Genomic DNA, 20,857 nt, shown 5'->3' with positions numbered 1-20,857 from the left:
GTTTACTGCCACTGTGCTAGGCATTGGGCACAAGATGAGGATGAGGCGCTCCTTGACCTTAAGGAGCTCAGAGTTTCATCCCAATTGGAGAATCAGAACTTATGAGTTGGAAGGATCAAAATGATCTACTCCAGTACGTTCGTTTTGTGTGCAAGGCAACTGAGGCCAAGGGAGATCAAATGGCTTTTTTAAGATCACATTTACTATTGGCAAAGCTAGGACTTAAACCAGGACTTCTGGCTTTGCTAATTTCTTTCAAAGACAACATAATTCTCTCAAGCATGCCAGTACAGATCTGAGGAGACACATGATTCCTCATGCTGTTTCACCTTCAACAGCCATTCAAAAAGCATGTTAGTGTCTTCCTTTTGAAGGTTTCTCATATCTGCCTTTGCTTTCTAGTCATTGTTGAGCTGTTCCAGGTCCTCATCATCCTCACACATCACTCTGAACTTACCTGCAGAGATGTCCAGTCTCCCTGATCCTTCCTGCACTAGTATATATCCCCTGCTTACTTGAACCACCCATCTGAACTGCTGTCCACCCTTTTCCAATTTAACCCATACATGGTTACCAGCATAATCTTTCTAAAACACCCTAAGCACATCGTGCTCCTGCTCCAAACCCTGCAGTGAGTCTCTGATACCCTCAGCACCATTTACCAAACTATGATCTACAGAACACCGAGTTTGGTTTACACTCTGCGGGAAGAGGGGTTTGTGGGGAACGCTGCTTGCACTCTACCACTTGGAGAATCAATCTTTTGAAACAGTATTTCCCAAACTTATTTGACTGTAAAACTATTTTTTTGCAAGGGACACACATTACCATCCAGTGTTTCCAGCATCGCACGGTAGGAGACAATAGTCTGTAGGCTAAAGCACTACATGCTAGCATGGCAAACCAGATTTCCTCTACTCTCTTTCTTGGCCTCATTTCTTCTTTTTTGCTTAACCTCTGCTTCAGAAAAACTGAGAATTGTTAAATATTAAGTAACAATATACTCATTGTTACTTAATATGTCCAACAATATACTCATTGTTACTTAATATGTCCTGAACCTAACAGTTTCTCTTTCCTTTGTTTTCATAATTTCCCCAGTTGGAAACATTCTCCTCTTCCCTTTCCACTTAATTAAATCTTACCCTTCCTCCAAGATTCAGTACAGATCTCATCTCTTCTATAAAGCTTTTCCCATCCTTTCATCAGGAACTCCTGTAGCACTTATTTACCTATATCAGAAACCCAAAATCTCAACTGTGGAAAACACCCACAGTTCACATTTGAGTTAAGATGCAAGTAAATGGCAGAATTTTCCCATCAAATACCTTCAAAAGTAATTTACAAGGTAAGATTATATTACACTCATGTTCAGGAGCTGTAGTTGTATAAAACTATCAGGATCTTTAAGTAGGGAAAAAGAAAGTTTTTAACATAAATAAATAATTCACAGTAGCTGACACTGAGCTCTGCTGTTTTGACCAGAATAGCCTTACGGAGATACTAGGAAAGTTTCATGCCTTCGTTTTCATCACATCTTCATTTTTATCTTAGAAAAATTGTCAGATCCAGCTAATGAATGCTATTATGAGAAGAAAAACTGAACAGCATACAGAAAAGACAAAATCATTACAGATTCCATAATGACTACTGATATTTTAAGTGGGTCAAAGACTTCTTAGTGGAGGACTATTCTGTTTCTGGCAATTTTTTTTTTTTACACAATATAAACAAAATTAGCCAATTTAATTAAAAAATACCATTTCCATGTATACTATTTTAAAAAATTTTTCCCCTAATGGTTGAAAGATGCCTTATGATGAGAATATTCAATTCAGTTTCTATCTAGACTCCAAAACCAATCATATTAAATGTCATATTTTAACACACATATATTTCCATCATGAAGCTCTGGAAATAAACTAGGTTATGGAAGAGAGCATGAGGAGAAGAAAATCTGAGGTAACGCTAATCTTTTTACTTCTGTTAGAAATGCTCAGGACTCACCTGTGGGCTTCTCACCTCCTCCTGTCCACCATGTCAGTGATCTGAGAGCCATCCACTCCCAGAAGGCAATGAGGAACAGAAACAGCAATCAACAACCTGGAGTTCCACAGCCATCTGGGAAGAGTCTTGAACTGCCTACACTGTGGACCTTGCTGGTAGGTACATCTAAGATTACCATGTCTGACTGTTCTTCCCTGACTCAGCCCAGCTCACTGGACTCAGCCACTTGTCTGCATAGATCCATAATTCCCTTTTGAGCATCTCTGGAATTGATCTACTTTTACTTTTAGAACATGCCCTATCCTTCCAAGACTGTATGTTCACCGTTTTAAACTCTTGCTGGTCTAATCCATCATATCTGAAGATCACTTTGCTTAACTGTCAGTCTTCTCTTCTGACAAAGAGTTGGCCTCAACCTACAACTCTACCTTGAGCACTTTACTTAAAGCAAACTGGCCCACTCACAAAACCAAGGATGAGCCATGGCATGCACATCCCCAATTTTGTTCTTCAAAAGTCCTATCCTGCAAAGCCCAGTTCAAGGCTCTCTTCTCAAGAAGCCTTCCCTAAAAAGTCTTGTCTATGATAATCACGTAAGCCTCTGAACTACTGTATTTACTGTCTTCACCAGCATTTCACACAGCGGGTCCCACAAAACACTAGTTACAGAGAATGTTCAGGGATAAAAGGATTCCATGACAAATAAGTTTGGGGAAAGCTCTCTCTTGGAGATTAACAATGCATATTAGCATATTAAAGACTTTTACAAATCTTATAATAAAGAAACCTTTCAAACAATATTTAATCCAGTGTTTCTCAAACCCATTTAGCCATAGAACCTCTTTTCCATGTTATACCACTTAATAACAATTTGGAAGAGCAGATGTAAGGAAAATGGGTCTACACAATTCAGTGGCACTTCCCACAAGTGACCTTGTGTTTGAATGTGTCCCTGTGCCCATGTCTTCTCTCCAAGTGGTTTGAAAGGTAACAATCCAGAAGCTCTAACTAGCTGTAGGCTTTCTCAACTCCCATCAGTTTTTAATCTCACATCATTCTATGCCTGCTAAGTATGAGGTAATGCACACAGAGTTTTTACCACAATGCCTAGCACATAGTAAATACAGAAGATGCTAGCTACTTTTATTTTAAGGCATTACGGGAGAGTGATTAAGAATTTGGTATGTAGAATCAAACAGACCCTGTTCTAATTCTGGCTCAGCTCTCACTAGCTAGCCTATGAGGGCAAGGACTATGTCTGTTTTGTTCATCAGTACCTGGTATACACACAGTATCCGGTACAGAACATGCAGACAATAGGTATTCATGAGTGAATTAAGGACTGAGCAGTTCTCAATCCAGGTAATTTTGCCTGCCAGGGGATATTTGGCAATGTCTGGAGAAATTTTTGGTTGTCACAACTAGCATCTAGTGGGTAGGGGTCAGGGATGCTACTAAAGGTCCTACAATGTACAGGTCGGTTCCATAACAAAGAATCATTCAGTCCCAAATGTCAATAGTGTCAAGGCTGAGAAACTCTGTTCTAGAGGGATGAATTTCTCACTACTGACCTTGAGTAAGTTATCAAATTTCTCACTTAACACAGTGACTGGCACATAGAAAATGCTCTATAAATGTGACCTGTGAGCATTATTCTCAATAACCTTCATTCATTCATAATGATGATGAGGCTCTTCAGATAGACTCTTCAGGCTTTTAGAAATCACGAGTTGAGTACTCACTCCATTGAATCCTCCCATTGAAACATGTCCTGCACTCCTACTTATGTTTAGTATAGGGTCAGATTTTATACATGTACTTACCAGGGGCTCGACAGTGAAAATGTTATTCAAGAAGAGCATGTTGTCTCCCTGAACCAGCCTTCTCTGATTCTCAAAGGTGCGGGAGAGAATGGAAAGACGTTCTCGGAGTGATGGATCAACAATGCACTCTTCGAGAAACTCGTCAGTCTTATTCTTTTCTTCTTTGATCAGATCCTCACAGACCCTAAAGAAAATACAGACATTGTGAGATTCATTTTGGTACTCCCATGATAAACTTGTAAAGGGTTGCCTTCTAGTTCATCCTCCTGGAAACGTCCTCACCTATCACCCTGGAATAGTCCCTCCTTGCTCTGAGTCTGTAACATCCTAGCTGGGCAACCTTGTGCTTTTACCTCTCAGAGTCTCAGTTTCCTCATTTTTAGTCATTTCCTTTAGGAAGTCCTCCCTAGCTTCCCTTCCCACTCAATGCCCATTTGCTTACTCCTGGGCTCTTATGTTTATCTGGACAAATATTTTCTTTTAGGTAACTGTGTTTTCTAGGGTGATTTTTAAATACTTAACTTCTACCCTACCTCTCACACTCTCAAGAATGATTTTATACCTTTTAAACTTGCTTAGGCTTAATTCTTTCTCAGCTGTTAGCTTCCTAGAGAATAGAAGCTGGAGCTAGCAAGGACTAGGTTTGGAAACTGGTTTTACTATTTATTTACTAGCTCTGTGACTTTGGGAGTTATCCAATTCCTCTAAGCCTCAATGTCTTCACCTATAAAGTAGAAATAATAGGAGTCCCTCCATCATAAAGATGTTTTGAGAATTAAATGTGATAAAGGACCTGGTGCAGTTCCTGAGACATAGCAGCTGTCCAGTAAATACCAGTTTTCTCCCTGTGTCAATCATAAGCAATTACCGAACTGTCAAGCTTATAAAATGCTCAAACTGCACCTAAAGACATCTCCTTTTCTCCCTCTCTCTAGCATCTAATAATGTATCATGATAAGTTAGAAACAGCTCTCCCCAGTCCCCCAACTATTACCCTCACCGAAGGTGTGTTCATATTACTCCTGGCATCAATTACTTCACCTGAACTTTGCAGACTGACTTTTGTCTCCTTCTAGGACACATTTGATCATTCTCCCAACATTTTACTGGTATTACCAGGTAGTGAGAGACAAATTATTTAACAATGTGAATGTTGGTAGGAGTTCAGAGTCACTGAATTCCTGTCCCAGCTCCAACTTTTTTTTAAATGATTTCATGCAAACTACATGCTCAGTACTGCCAAATAACACTTTTTTTTTTTTAAATTAATTTCACTACCCAGGGTCCTTTGGTCACCTAGCATAAAGAAATTGAAGAAATAGTTTCAGTATGTTCTGGTTCCAATGAAGAAAGCATTTTGATTGCTAGGTAGGAAGCAGTGTCCAAGGTAACCAGAGGAACAGTCCCTCTATACTGCTAGGCAGAGCAGGGCAAATTAAAGACAGCTTAGTCTTCCTTTTTTTCAAAGAAAGGAAACCATTTTTTTTTTATTTTGTTATTTGATACATACCTGGAAGACTAATACGTTGCATACTCTTTGAAACAATAAATTCCACTTCTAGGACTAAATTTTAAAGAAACAATCATGGATATAAACAAACACACAGCTACAAAGATGTTCATCTAAGTGCCGGCAATAATAGCAAACAAAAATGTGGGGAAATTTGATGTAAGATAATGAGGGATTGGCTAAACAAATAATGGGAATCATAAACATTAACATTTATAGAGTACTTGCTAAACGTTTCATATGCATCACATAATTTAATGCTCATAACAACTCAATATGAGGTTAATTACTATTATTATCATCATCATTTCTATTTTACAGATGATGAAACTGAGGCTCAGAATGGTTAAGTAACTTGTACAAGCCCACACAGCTAATAGATGGAGCCTGTTGTTGTTGCTGTGTGCCATGGAGTTGATTCCGACTCATAGAAATCCTACGGGACAGAGTAGAACTGTCCCATAGGATTTCCTAGGCTATAGTCTTTACGGAAGCAGATTGCCAGGTCTTTTCTATCACGGAGCGCAGCTGGTTAGGTTCAAACTGCTGACCTTTCGGTTAGCAGCTGAGTGCTTAACCACTGTGCCATCAGTGCCCCTTAAATGGAGCCTAGACTTCAAATTAGGTTTTTTTTTTGTAATCCGAATCCTCTGGTGTTAGCCAGTATGCTACACTGCCTCCTGTGATGCATCTGTATCAATAGAATACTAAGCAGCTACTAAAATGGCATTAGAGAAGAATGTTTAGTAGAATTTTCAGATGTCTTAAACATTTTAAGGTGAGAAAGCAGGTTACAAAATGGAATATATAGAGTAATCCCAATTTTGTAATAAAAAGGTAAAAAAAGAAAGAAAACATACTTATTGGGAAAAAGAGCAGATTTAGATATACCAAAATCTAAAGAGTAGTTTTCTCTAGGTTGTAAGATTATAATATATTTATATCTTCATCTTTGTACTTGTCTTTATTTTTTAAATTCTAAGGAGCCAGAATAATCCTTAGAAGCAAGGATGGCAAGACTTCATCTCACGTACTTGGGACATGTTACCAGGAGGGACCAGTCCCTGGAGAAGGACATCATGCTTGCTAAAGTAGAGGGTCAGAAAAAAGAGGAAGACCCTCGACAAGATGGATTGACACTGTGGCTGCAACAAAGGGCTCAAACATAGCAATGTCTGTGAGGATGCCACAAGACTAGGCATTGTTTCGTTCTGTTGTACATAGGGTCGCTATGAGTTGGAACTGACTTGACGGCACCTAACAACAACACTCACTGAATATGTATTAATAGCAAATAAAACATAGTCAATGGATAGTCAAAATAATACATAGAATTTATAAATAGAAAAGTTATTTTTTAAATTAAATGTTAATCAGTTTTCATATTGAAGCAGTACAGAATTTTCCAGGTTCCCTCTTATCAAACGTGTATTGTTCTCCCCAAAACATTATGCCCACAGGGCAGATATGATATCAAAATACTACTTTTACTGCTATTCCTCTTTATTTGTACCTGCTTCCACGCTATCTTTAAACATGTCTAGGCTGTGCTGATGGCTGGTAAGTGCATGTTAATTGGGAAATCAGGACAAATCAAGCAGAGGATGAGCTGTTTTCTCTTGCCTTTTTAAACCACTGGTATTTTAATACCATAGGGCAAAATGAAGTTTTTAGACAGGAAAGACTTTTCTTTTCTCACTTTTTAAAGATAGCACAGTGGCAATCCAGTGATTAAAGCTCATTGTCTGAATGACAAGGCTTCTTGGTCCGCTGTGTCCTGTCATTGTCACAGCTCCCTCTGATTCAATTAGGGCAGCACCCTAAGAGATTTCTGCCTGGTTTCCACGGACCTACAAGCTTTTATTTTTATCACTTACTAACTTGGTTTTAAACAAAGCTTCGAAGCTTCACAGTGCCAATCTTTAATGAAAATGGAAAAGGGGGGAAAAACCTGAAAGAAATTCCAATGAAAGCAGCAAAAATGCTAATTCAAAGAGGTTGGAAGGAGATAAAAATGAAATTGGAGGCAAGGACGGATTTAGTAAAAAGAAATATTCAAAATTTAACAGTGATGAGATTAGTTAAAACATTTTGGTTCTACATTTTACAAATCTTCTCCACTGCCTGAAGTATCGCTTTGAAAAGCAGGAGATTAAAGATACCAACAAAAAATCATTATTAAATTATGTGGTGTGCAGGGACGGAGCAATGCTACTAAAACTGAGAATATAAAGGCCGTTATATCTAAGCCTTTTTTTTTCTTCATTCTTCATATTTTCTGGAAATATTTTTTCACTGAAAAACAAACTCCACATTGGTCTCAATCCAAAAGATGTTATTTTTAAAAACTCTTTATTAAACCTGATCAACAGGGTTAAGATTCTGAAAGGAAATACAGATGCATAGATTATTTTCGGAAGAATAATGAAGCATGAACATATCGGGTCTTTAAAGTATAGGAGTTTAGCTACTGATAAGTTATGACAAGGTTAAGGTTAGCTGAAGATGGTTCCACATAGCTCAGCTTGGGGACTTTAGAAGAACAGCTCCAAGGGGGCATCAGGCACTAACTGGAACCCAGTTATGAAAATGTGACATTGTTTGAGTTGCTTAGAAACTTATTAAAAAAGTCAATGGTTTTTCATAATAATTGAGTTTTACATTTCCCAACATCACAGCATATAGGTGATTTTTCTTACAAACCTATTCTTTTCTCTATCCTCCTCATCCTGGTTAGCAAATATCTTCCACTGGAAATGGGCGATGATATTACTGCGATTGTGAATGGTTATAGTTCGCTGGTTGGCCAAAGATATGTAGGTTTTCTCGATGAACAAGGAATTCTTGTCCAGCCTTATATTCATGTCGATGGCAGCGCCATACAAAGACATAAACACTTTTTCACCTAGGAATTAACAAAGCATACATTTTAAGATTTATTCTAGAATCACATTTCTAGGCTTTCCCCCTCCCTAAACTGAAGTTAGGGAATATAACACAAACATTAGACATTTCATCCTTTTTCCCCCCATCAATCCAGGGATCAGAAATAACCAGAAAACTTAAATATTATGCTTGGTGTGGTTATAGAGAATCAAAACTACTTAGTATCCAGTAAATCTCAACTGTTAAGCACTCAACTACTAGCCAAAAGGTTGGCAGTTGGAACCTACCCAGAGGCACCTCAGAAGACAGGCCTGGAGCTCTGCTTTCAAAAGGTCACAGCCTTGAAAATCCTATGGAACAGTTCTACTCTGCGCACATGGGGTTGCCATGAGTTGGGATCAACTTGGTGGCAACTAACAATACAACAACAACCAATCTCAAGATACATTTTTCCTACTACCCAGCAAATTGCACTTCTAGGTATCTATCCTAAAGGCAAGTCTCACATATTTGTACAAGAAGACATGTACATAGATGCTCATTGAAGCACTATTGATAATAGCAAAGAACTAGGAACAGCCTAAATACTCAACAGGAGAACAGAAAAACTGTAATATTTTTACATATTGGAATGTGATGCATTAGTTAAAATGAATTAGAGCTATGTGCATCTACACGCTTAAATCTTAAGACACTGAATAAAAAAAGCAAGTTGGAAAATGATATGTATAGTATGATACCATATATGTGAAATTTAAAACCACTTGAGACAATACTATATATTGTTTATGGATAAGTAAATATGTAAAAATAGCATAAAACCATACCCAGTTCACTTCTGAGGAACAGAACATGGGAAATGGAGTCGGAAAGATTAACAAGGTGGTTTCAAATCTATAACCAGTTTAATTACCTGAACAATAAAACATCTGAAGGAAAAGTGTATGGCAAAATGTTGAGATGTGTTAAATATAATGCCTATTTATTATTCTCTGTGATTTTGTGGTTATTTGAAATATTTCATCATTTAAAAAATTAACCAAGGACACCCATAAATACTATGCTCCTTTAAAAAAATCACCTATATAAGACCAACTGGTCAACCCAAAACCAAAACCGAGTCGATTCCAATTCACAGTGACCTTATAGGACAGAGTACAACTGCCTCATAGGGTTTCCAAGGCTGTAAATCTTTATGGAAGCAGACTGCCACATCTTTCTCCTGCAGAGCAGCTGGTGGGTTCAAACCTCCGACCTTTCGGTTAGCAGCAGAGCGCTTTAACCACTGCACCAACAGGGTTCCTGAATGGTCAACAATTACTTGAAAATAAAGATGAGAATATAAGGGGCAGGGAACTAGATTAATGGAAATGGAACAATCAGATGGAAATAACGAGCACGTTCACACATTGTGAAGAATGTAATCAATGTCACCGAACAACTTGTGTAGAAACTGTGAACGGGAACTTAAACTTCTGTGTAAACCTTCACCGAAAACACAATAAAATATTATTTTAAAAAAATAACTAAGGAAAAAGATCTAAGGGATAATTTTATACAAATCTAGGGGTCAGAAAGACTAGCATCATCTCTATGAGGAGCTTGCTACAAAGTCTTCCTCCCCAGAAATATAGCAACAGAACCACTAGAATCATCCTTTCAAGAACTATCTAGTATTGATTTTTTTTTTTTTTTCATTTCTATCTTCCCAAAATCTCCAGATCCACAAAGTGAAGGAAGCAATAACTTTTCTTTTGCCATCACAGCTGCTGAAGTAGTTCCCTGGTGTTTTTACACACACTGGTATGTCATGAAGACAATCTTAAAAAGGGCACCCTGATCCTAGCTACTTAGAAGATTGGATGAAAGGGGTGTTATGCTTGCAGGAATGGGTAAGGATGCTGTGCTCAGCTTTAGTGTTTTCTATGCTGTTGGAGTGCCTGTTCCCGTCTCAGTTTCTGGGGTTGAGTGTTGCAATCATTGTAAATGGGGTTAGCCACAGTCATTTATTATGTCCCAGTAAAGATAAATTTTGTAGAAGGTTTCATTTCCTCTTGCCAATTTTGCTACTATCGATCAAGCAAAAACATATACGAACAAAGCTAATTAACTAACTAACTAACTAGCTATACACAATACATTTCATACTGTGGTTTCAGTACTTTCAGACGATAGAGGAGGACACTAAATAAAATATATGAGTGGAGCCATAGATTCTCTAGGGAACTAACAAGTTGATGGAAAGTGAGTTTCTCATCTCTTGGTCACAGCAGGTCAAATTTACCACTCTAGTGAATCGCTGAACCAAATTTCTTTGAGTACTCTGAAGAGTTCGGGAAACTAAAATTAAGCAACTTAACTAAGCTTAGCCAGCACACCAGTGGCAATGCCAAAATCAGAATTCTTAATCCACACAGAAGGCAGTGTTGAATTGTACCCTGGCCTCAGAGGGTCCCAAAGGCCCGGGTTCAAATTCTGGCTCTACCACTTAGGTGTAAAGCCATTTAACATCTCTGAGCCTCAGTTTACTCTAAAATGAAGGCAGTTAAACAGATGTCCTCTAATGTTTCTCTGGAGCCCTGGTGGCACAGTGGTTAAGTGTTCGGCTGCTATCCAAAAGGTTGGCAGTTCAAATCCACCAGCAGCTCTTTGGAAACCATATGGGCAGTTCTACTCTATCCTATACGGTTGCTATGAGTCAGAATCGACTCAATGGCAATGGGTTTGGTGTTTTTTGTTTGTTTTAACGTCCCTTTAAAAACTAAAACACCTAATGATTTGAGGGAGTCCCTGGCTGCTGCAAATGGTTAATGTGCTAGGCTGCTACAAAAGTTAGGCCACTCAAGTCCACCCAGAGGTGCCATGGAAGAAAGGCTTGGCAAGCTACTTCCAAAATATCAGCCACTGAAAAACCTATGGAGCACAGTTCTACTCTGACACATAGGGGATATATGGAATGATTTGATAGTCTTCATTTGCTATGTACTTTACAGAAGCCTCATTCCATTTCTCTAAACAATCCCTAACAATCAGTGAGTCATAATTTCTGTAACTCTCTTTCCTAAACCACAAAATACAAAAACCAAGAGGAAAAAAAAAAGAAAAAGATGAAGGAATGATTCCATTGCCTTTAAAGCCCTGAGCTTCTGTTAAGAATGATGGAAAAAACTGGAAATGGACAGTGGTGATGGTAGTATAACACGATGAATGTAATTAAAACCAAAAAACTCGTTGCTATCAACTCAATTCTGACTCATAGCGATCCTACAGGACAAAGTAGAACTGCCCTACAGGGTTTCCAAGGCTGTAACCTTTAGGAAAGCAGACTGCCACATCTTTCTCCCATGGAGCAGCTGGTAGGTTCAAACCGCCAATCTTTTGGTTAGCAGCTGAGTGCTTAACCACTGGTGGTACATGAATGTAATTAATGTCACTGAAGAGAATATATTAAAAATGTTGAAATGGCAAATGTTTTATTAAATATATACTTACCACAATTTTTTTAATTTATATTTTTTACAATAAAAATGTTTTGTTAGATTATCTAATTATAATGGCACATGTTTATAACTATTATCATCACACAGTTGAAACAAAGTTCATATTAAGTTTGTATAGGTATATTCAGATAGGTATTACCTAATAATGTCACTTGAAAAATATATCACACCAAATTCCTTACTATGTTATACTTTGGTATTCCTTTATTGGCCTTTAGGAGAAAAACATGAATTTCTTGAGAATTGTAGAAAACTTACTACAGTCAAATATATAAATGACTGTAAAGCTGTCCTATAAAGTACTAATAGTATGGCTGCTAATATATTCAGTAGTAGTACATCACACCTTTGGGGAAAAAAGTCTACTTGCCAACTTCTAACTCCTGCACTGAAATATCTCTTCAGTATGGAACATAATACTTTTAAAAAGCTGAATAAGTACATCAGCTCTATTTCCTGATTATGCTAGTGGTTAATTTCACCTGTAAGGTGACAGCAACTTCACCAGGCATTAAAGAAAACTCTGTTGTGCTCCGACTTCTAGTGCTCATTCAAGTACTGAAAGGCTCAAAAAGACTTTTTTTTAAAGTGTGTTCTGAATACTAATAGCCCCTTGAACTCTTAGATTATATACAGTTTTTCAATATCTTGTAAAGTGCAAATGTAAGCAATTAACTATTTGTCTCTTAATAGATAAATAATCATTTCAATACTTCTCAGTTTTATTGAAACGATAGAACTAGTTTACTGGTTGCTATTTTTGTTTTGTTGTTATGAACGTAGCTTTAAACAACTGTGTTCTTAACTTCTTCTGCAGAGATTAGTTCATAAAACGTATCAAGTTACTCCACTTCTTTTAATTGCCTAACCAAATTTGATTTCACTACACAAGGAAACCCACAGGGAGAAGGAGGAGGGAAGGAGAGAAAATTCTGGGTCCAGAAAATGTTAGTAAATTATGATATTGCTATTGTTTTATACTTGACCTCTTTAATTGTTAGAACACTGGTTCAAAATCAGTTGTCAGAAAAACACAATGTCTCCTCCTAGCTGCATTTCGTGGAGCCCTGGCAGCGCAGTGGTTAAGAGCTGTTAACAGCCATAGCTCTTAACGAAAGGGCTGGCAATTCAAATCCACCAGCCGCCCCCTGGAAATCCTACGGGGCAGTTCTACTCTGTCTTATAGGGTTGCTATGAGTTGGAATCGACTTGATAGCAATGAAGGGTTTTTTTTTGTTTGTTTGTTTAGCTGCATTTAATCAAGAATATATCCAGTGGAGGACCAAAGACTGAAGGACACAAACATAACTGCTAGAAATGTGACTGAGTACTTCCTGCTGAGGAATATCAATGCTTCTCCTTCTGGAACATGGTTCTGGGGAAGTTTGAAAAGACTTTCATCAACAGCCCATGATAGAACTTCTCTCCTCAAATCAATTCATACTTCAAACAGCTGCAGAAAGTTTAATCAGATGCTTATTTAGTGAAATGAGAAGCCAATGATCATGGCTGCTTGGGAAAACCTCCATAATTAATTGCTAGGGAGTCATTACTGTTTTCCACTAATGGAAGGTTATAGGATCTGGGCATTGATAACCCACAATAAAGATGAAAGCATATTCTTACTAGCAGTTCATTTTATATAAGGCAAAATGCTACAAGACATTTTACCTCTGTCTGCAATCTTCAGAAAATGACTGCATTCATGCACCAAGGTTGCCACTAAAACCTCAGGGTGTGGAAACCAACTTTTCCATGCATGATTCAATTTTAATAAGCAAATATTCACTGTGGTTCAACCTACCTTTCCTTTCCCACAGGAAAGGATGAATGTCATTCCACATACTTATATAAAAGTAAAATTAAGAGCGAGGGCCTTTGGGAGAATGCAGCATCGTTTCAAAGTCAACAGATTAAAGGAGTAAAAATGCTTATGTGGTAATATGAGAGATGAGGGAGACAGTCCACTACGGTGGAAAAGGCATTATGCAGCAGTTAAGAGAGTCAGAGTCTGGGTTTTAATTGTGCTTCCGACTAGTTATGTGACCTTGGGCAAACAACTTTATTTCTTAGGGCTTCAGTGTTTTATCTGTAAAATCTAATGACTAGATTAGATGATCACTGAAATCTTCCCTCAAGTTTTAGTTCCATCAATCTATAAACAATCTAAGCCAGTTGGTCTCAAAAGTTTTTTGATTCAAATCCAATCAAATAAAATTTGTAACATTATACCCCCAAAATATTTAATTTGTTGATTTGTAAATTATTCACATTTACAAGAATACTAACATAAAATGTATTAAAATATACCTAAAATACTAAAAAAGATGAGATAAAGATGAAATAAATAATATTTTAAAGATAATTTAATATATTTACCAACAATTATTTTGGTGAGAGCAAAAGGAATGACTATGCTTCATTCTTTTTTATAGTGATTCAAAGGTAATTCTAAGGCCACATATTCTTTCAATACTTAGTTTTGGATGGTGACATAAACAAAAATGATAACTCAGATTATCCAGATATGGAGCTCTAGATAAAAGAAATGTATAACTGCGTTTACAAAGACTCATTTTTTTTCAATTCCATCCACTATTAACATTAATAATACAAATGTTTTTGTCGAAATTGAGGTAAGAATTTCCCTGTAACGGGAAACAATTACTTAACAGACAAAAGATTTAAACCAAATATATCAGTAACAGCATTCAATATAAAATGACTGAATAGTAAAACTGAAAGACAAAGATTTTCAGACTGGATTTAAGAAAATAACAACCAGGTGACACATAAATGTCACACTTCAAACATGAGGTCACAGAAAAGTTGAAAGTAAAGGAATGGATGGGATATACTATGCACACACTAATCAAAAGAAAGCTACTGTACTATACAAATATCAGACCAAGTATACTTTAATGTCAGAAATCTTACTAGAGATAAAAAGGGACAATTCATAATGATAAAATGGTTACTTCAACAGGAAGTTATAATAATCCTAAATGTATATGCAAATATCATAGCCTCAAAATATATAAAACAAAAATAGGATAGCACCATAAAGAGAAACACCAAATCAACAATCATAATTGTAGATTTTAGCATCATCTCTTAATAAATGATAAAACAAGAAGACAAAAAATTAGCAGAGATACAGATTGAATAACATGATTATTAACAAACTTGACTTAACTGATATTTGTGGAACTTGTACCCTTTTCAGGTGCACTTACCAAACTGGAACATACTCTGGGCTATAAAGTAAGTTTCAGCTAATTTCAAAGCCGGAAATCATATAGAATTTGTTTTCTGTCACTTGTAAAATTAAACCAGAAGCCAATAACAAAAAGCTAACTAGAATATTCCCAAATGTTTGAATATTAAGTAACACTGTTACTGGGTCAAAGAAGAAAAAAAAAAGGAAATTCTAAGACATTTTGAATCAAGTGTTAATGAAAAGGCAACACATAAAATCTTGTGGGAATGCATAGTAGAGTAATAATACAGTAAATAGTTGAATAATAGAGTGTGGCTACATGGGCCAAAAAGTTCCCCATTTTGCTTAATCTAGTTTAAATGAGGTTTCTCTTGCTAGCAACCAGTGAGTTATGTCTAACACTAGGAATAAGACGTATAGATTTGTGCCACTGGTTATGGGTTGTTGTTATGTTGGGAGTCAGGACCACTTGACCACAGGTCTCACAGCAAGGGCTTGAAATGTGCTGCTCAGATATGCATCCACAAAGCCAGTGACTCTAAACCGTGACCTGGATATCATTTGTTGCTCTTTTCCTACCATGCCCTTCTAATGAAGAGAATCTGGGTCAATCATGATGAATGGGTAAAAAGGAAGTGAGAATGAAATGAGAAATATCATGAAATAATAAATGGCAACGGTAAAATATTAATTTGAAAACCAACTTTGGAGACTTGCATAATGTACATGTAGCCTACATGAACACGAACTAAACATTTGCAAAAACAATGTGTAATTTTCCTGACTATGCAATATGTGGCCTTTAAGAAAATGTTAGTGGCAACAGACAGAGTCCTATACTTACGTAAGATGTGAAGTAAGCTATCTGCATGTTCTAAGGATTAAAGTAACTGGATCTTACATAAACTAGTGGGCACACACAGGACATTCTGAACAGGGGCTTATATTTGATAATGTTAGACGATTGCAGCAATAAATCAAATGGAAAGCCCATGGGGTATTAAGTTACCCTCAAGTTTCCATTTATATCCGCATTACCTCAATCTACCAGTGGGAATTCTGAGTATAGGTTCCTTCCTGAGCTCTGTATTCCCCAGTCTTTCAAGAGTTGGAGGAACTAGTTAGGTCAGATTGATACCTGGCTTGACATAACTTCTACAGGAGGCATTTATTCTTTGGTTCTTTGTGGTTCTTCGCTTACTCTAATGCAATCGAAAGAAGTATTTCCTGCTTTACTTCATATTTCCCTTCTGACCTCTCTTAACATACAGAACTTTTAACAGAGAATAATGCATACCTGTGTCATAACACACGATAAGTCTTCCACTGTGATTGCCCACAGTCTGCGGCTCAAATTCCACTTCCAGTTGCATGGTCTCTCCCACGTTAAGAGTTCCATCAGACGGCTCTACAGAGAAAGGCCTGCAGCACACATAGAGATATACCTATAATGATACATTCTTGACTAGTGCATAGGGTAGCAGAGAGGAGATGAGAGTTCTAGTGCAACAGATGGGTCAGACCCAACATTGCGTTTTAGTGGTCCAGACATGAAGTACACTTTCCTCCCTAAAGTGAAAGAACTACAGCTTTAATGATAAAGTAACAGTAATAGGTCAGCAAATGTAAGGGAAAATTAAATGATGCAATAAATAATATTCTTGTTGGTGTTCTTGCCATTTGGCCATTCATTTCACATTTTCTGAGTCTTCCTGCTGTGACCAGATTCTGTTAGGCTGATGGCAAATGAATAAAACCCAGCCCTTATCCTTAAGATACTGAGATTGCAGTAAGAGAACGATATAAAACATGTATGCAAATATTGTCATAAAAGGGCAAAAGAACAGTACCTTCAAAAGGAATAATATCAAGTTTTGTAAGAGTTCAGAGGAGAGACAGATTCATAGAGGAAAAAACGTTATCAGTCAGAATCTCAAAAGGAAAGAGATGCCACACTCACATTCGAATAATTCAAGGATGTTTAACAAAGGGTCTATTTAAAAGGGGTGAAGGGGTATACAGGAGCTACAAGGGATAATGCAATAGTCCAGGGTTAGTAACAGTGGCGCTGTTACCACCTCTAGGCCCAAAGAACCATGGGGAAGGGGGGGATTTGAAACCCAGAATGAGAGAGTCCTGAGAGAGAGCTGCTTTATGAGGAGCAAGGAGTTTTGGACAAGGGAGACAGCCAGGATGGGTAGCTTCACAGGGAAGGGGACAGGGAAAATGGTATTCTGATCTAGAATCCTCTTTCCCTCTGATTGCCTGCCAGGGTGCCCACTGGCTGAATCCAACCAGAATCTAGAAGACATGGGAGCCTGTTGACCTGGGCCATACAGGTTAGCCTCCTGGGTAACAGGCTGGAGAGGGGTGGACAGTGCATTTGGAAAAGCAAACTGGTGGTAAGTTCTGTGTCTTGCAAATAGAATTTGGGGATGTGGACATTGTGAGGAAGAGGGGTGGGATTTGGGAACAGGAAATATATTAGTTTAATTGTCCTGGAAGGGAGTAGTAAAACAGAAGCTGGATCTAATCGTAAATGACCTTAAGTAACTTATAGAGTTCTTCCTTCTAAATAGCAAACCCAGCCCATTTAATAATTATTTCCATGGTCCATTTCACTTCTTTAAATTGCTAGTTTTTCAAAGCAATGTACTGTACAATCTATCTGGTAGGCTGTTTCTGATTATTTCTATGACAACAGTTTTTAGATTCTTTATTCCTTAAATCTTCCCTTGGATAATGAAGCTAAATTCAGAAAACCTAAGCTTTCTGCTATGAGGGTGAGGAGCTTACAGCAAGGGTAGCACTAGTTGGTACCTGAGATTATTACTGCAGTACCTCTAGTAGGGCAATTGTTTATTTTCTCTCTGGTGCTCTCTACTTTGATCTCCCTTTCCTTTAACTTCTTTATTTTCTCACTTTCTTTTTCTGTCCTTCTCCCATATGAATGAACCCCCAGGCACTGCTGTAGAGTCACTATGAAGTAGTGGTTTCTAGTCTAGACTCTGGAGCCAACTGAACGAGTTCAAAACCCACTCTGACATGACCTTGGAAAGTTACTTGACCTCTCAGTTTACCTTGTACTATAGTTAGTTTCCTTTTGAGAAGAAAGGAAAGGGAAAGGAAACAACTTTTCATGAGCATGTTTTACACTAGATGCTACACTGGGCACTTTCCATATGTTAATTCCTTTAATCCTCAAACAACCTGAGAAAGTAGGTACAGTCATGCGTCACTTAATGTCCAAGATACGTTCCGTGAAATATGATGTAATATGACTTGGACACTGTGCAAACATGCCTAAATTAGGAGCAATAGCATTTCCTTATTTTCCACCTTCATATTGTTTAGTAACCTTATGTTTCACTTTCAAATCAATACTTCTCCTTTGCCTCTTGCTGCTGCAAATTTCTCAGTGGAAATTTCAAACCTTTACTCTCCTCAAATGTTCCATTTTCAACCCTCTTCCACTTCTCAGAGTAAATAGAAGCCATGAAACCAACAATTGCATAAATTTCCTCTAGTTACAGTGAAACAGATGCAATTTCCTCCTGCCTTAGGCCAGTTTCTTCAATTATACTCTAAATCCCAACTCCTCTCACCTTTTCAGGGGTAATTTACACTATAAAAGAGAGACTAGAAAATAGCAGGTGCCAAGATATGCATGGACACTATGTCAGAAAATGTAACAGATTTTTTTTTCATACTGCTAGATCTTTCAGCAGCATTTGAAAGTGCGTATCTGAAAACAAAAAAACAAAAAAACATGAATCTCCACCTATCATTCTGACTTCTCAGGCTTTTACACGTTTGACTGCCTCAACTCTGGTAGAGCCCTGGTGGCAAAGTGGTTAAGAGCTCAGGCTGCTAACCAAAAGGCTGGCAGTTTGAATCCATCAGCCACTCCTTGGAAACCCAATGGAGCAGTACTACTCTGTCCTATAGGGTTGCTATGAGTCAGAACTGACTTGATGGCATACAACAACAATTTACTCTGGTGGCGTAGTGGTTAAGAGCCGGGCTGCTAACCAAAAGGTATGCAGTTCGAATCTACCACTGCTCCTTGGAAACTCTGTGGGGGAGTTCTACTCTGTTCCATAGGGTTGCTACAGTCGGAATCGACTCGACAATAACTGATTTGGTTTATTTACTCTAGTATGGGACCAAGGACGTTATGCAGTGCGTGACTGTATTGCTATTTGCATTTAAGACATGAGAAAACAGGAGGGAGGGCCAAGATGGTGGAGTAGTCAGATGCTTCCAATGGTCCCTCTTACAACAAAGACCCGAAAAAAAACAAGTGTATCAATTATATATGACAATCTAGGAGCCCTGAATATCAAATGGAAAGTTGAGGAATCAGACTGAGTGACAGGGGGAGGGAGAGACAGTTTGGAAGCAGTGAGGAGTTGCCAGACCTGACCCAGAGGGAGCTGGAGACCTTCAGCCCAGATCAGCTCAGGGGTGAGCGGTGAGGCAAGCAATGGTGCTCGGGAGGTGTTTTCCACATCAGGAGAGACCCAGAGGCACAGAATCTACTTGGCCATCCAGAACCAATGAGAAGCACCCCTCGATTGGCAAAAGATAAGTATTTGCATCTGGCCTACCGCGTGGATCCAAAACACCCCCCTTAGAGGAAAACCTCTCTGCCATTTACCTCCCTGCTCCCTGCTCTGCACTGGGTTCAGGATGGCTTCAGCAACTGCCAAGTCCTCTGGGCCAGAAGTAAGACCCATCAGGCACCCTAAGCCATTCTCCTGCCCTTGGAGAGGGAACAAATTAACAAATGGGGGAAAAAATAATCTGCCAGCTCCCCTAAGCCAGGAACTAAGGGTAAGCACAGCTGCTTTGCCTAGGCACAGGCATAAGGGATCCACAGATGTTGAGTGCCTTTCCTCCTGCACAGACTCCTGTGGGTCCGTTTCAACAGCGTAGGCCCTCATTACCACAGTACAACAAGGTATATACCTGAAGTCTTAACTTCAACTATTTCAACTATTTCATGACATTTGACACTGCTCTGCCCATTAAGCAGGGTCTTCACCTACCCACATGAGGGGCCTGAGGACTAGTGGCTCCACCCACACCACTTAGTCACCTGCGAAAGGGGCCCAAGAATAAGAGGTGCCCTCCAGCCAACAGCACTGGGTGCTCATATTCTGGCTGCAAAACCCACCCACCTACATGCTCTAGGGAATAGGGATACACTTTCCTCTGGGACACTTGGGGGTGGCCATCAGCCCCCTGCTTGCTTAGCATGTGTCCTCTTACTGCAGCCAGATGCCTGTGCCTACAGCAATCACCCATGCCTGTCTAGGACTGTCGGTGAGAGCCTGCACCACGCACTTGGTGGCTGACTACCCTGACACCAGAGCTGAATTCATACAGGAGGAGTGGGTGGACTATTGGGCTCACATAATTAGTGGCAGGTCTGGTGACCTGGTGGCAGAACATTGGAGCTTCAGGGGTACTGGTGATTGGGCTAGCTCATACGAGTAGCATATCAGAGCATATCAAAACAAAACAAAACAAGAAGCTAGGACACAGTAAGCAGACATAAAAAAAATAAATATAATAACTTATTGATGCCTCGGAGACAACAGTCAATATCAAATCACATAAACAGGCAGAACATGATGGCTTCAGCAAGCTCCGAAAATAAAGCATTTAGAAATTTTCCAGAGGGAGAAAATTTCTTGGAATTACCAGAGGCAGAATACAAAAGATTAATATACAGAGCTCTTCAAGAGATCAGGAAGGAAATTAAACAAAATGCAGAACATGCAATAGAGGAACATAAAAAGATTAGAGAAGAGCATAATGACAAATTTAACAGTCTGCAAGAATCCACAGAGAGACAGCAATCAGAAATCCAGAAGATTAACAATAAAATTTCAGAATTAGACAA

The 20,857-nt window shown here is 38.4% G+C and overlaps 1 protein-coding gene across 1 annotated transcript in view; it reads right to left on the bottom strand.

Annotated features, from left to right (window-relative positions):
* Window positions 1–20,857, bottom strand: part of HYDIN (HYDIN axonemal central pair apparatus protein) — a 359,230-nt gene that overhangs the window by 286,774 nt on the left and 51,599 nt on the right. Inside the window, exons 5-7 of the mRNA XM_004387835.2 lie at window positions 16,244–16,368; window positions 8,044–8,245; window positions 3,831–4,014 (exon numbers count right to left, since the gene is read on the bottom strand). Coding sequence (XP_004387892.1) covers window positions 3,831–4,014; window positions 8,044–8,245; window positions 16,244–16,368 — 511 coding nt within the window. The remainder of the gene's footprint in view (window positions 1–3,830; window positions 4,015–8,043; window positions 8,246–16,243; window positions 16,369–20,857) is intronic.

Source organism: Trichechus manatus, unplaced genomic scaffold (genome assembly GCF_000243295.1).
Source record: "Trichechus manatus latirostris isolate Lorelei unplaced genomic scaffold, TriManLat1.0 scaffold00194, whole genome shotgun sequence".
In the NCBI taxonomy this organism is placed as follows: domain Eukaryota; kingdom Metazoa; phylum Chordata; class Mammalia; order Sirenia; family Trichechidae; genus Trichechus; species Trichechus manatus.
This window is presented reverse-complemented; position numbering and strand designations above follow the sequence as displayed.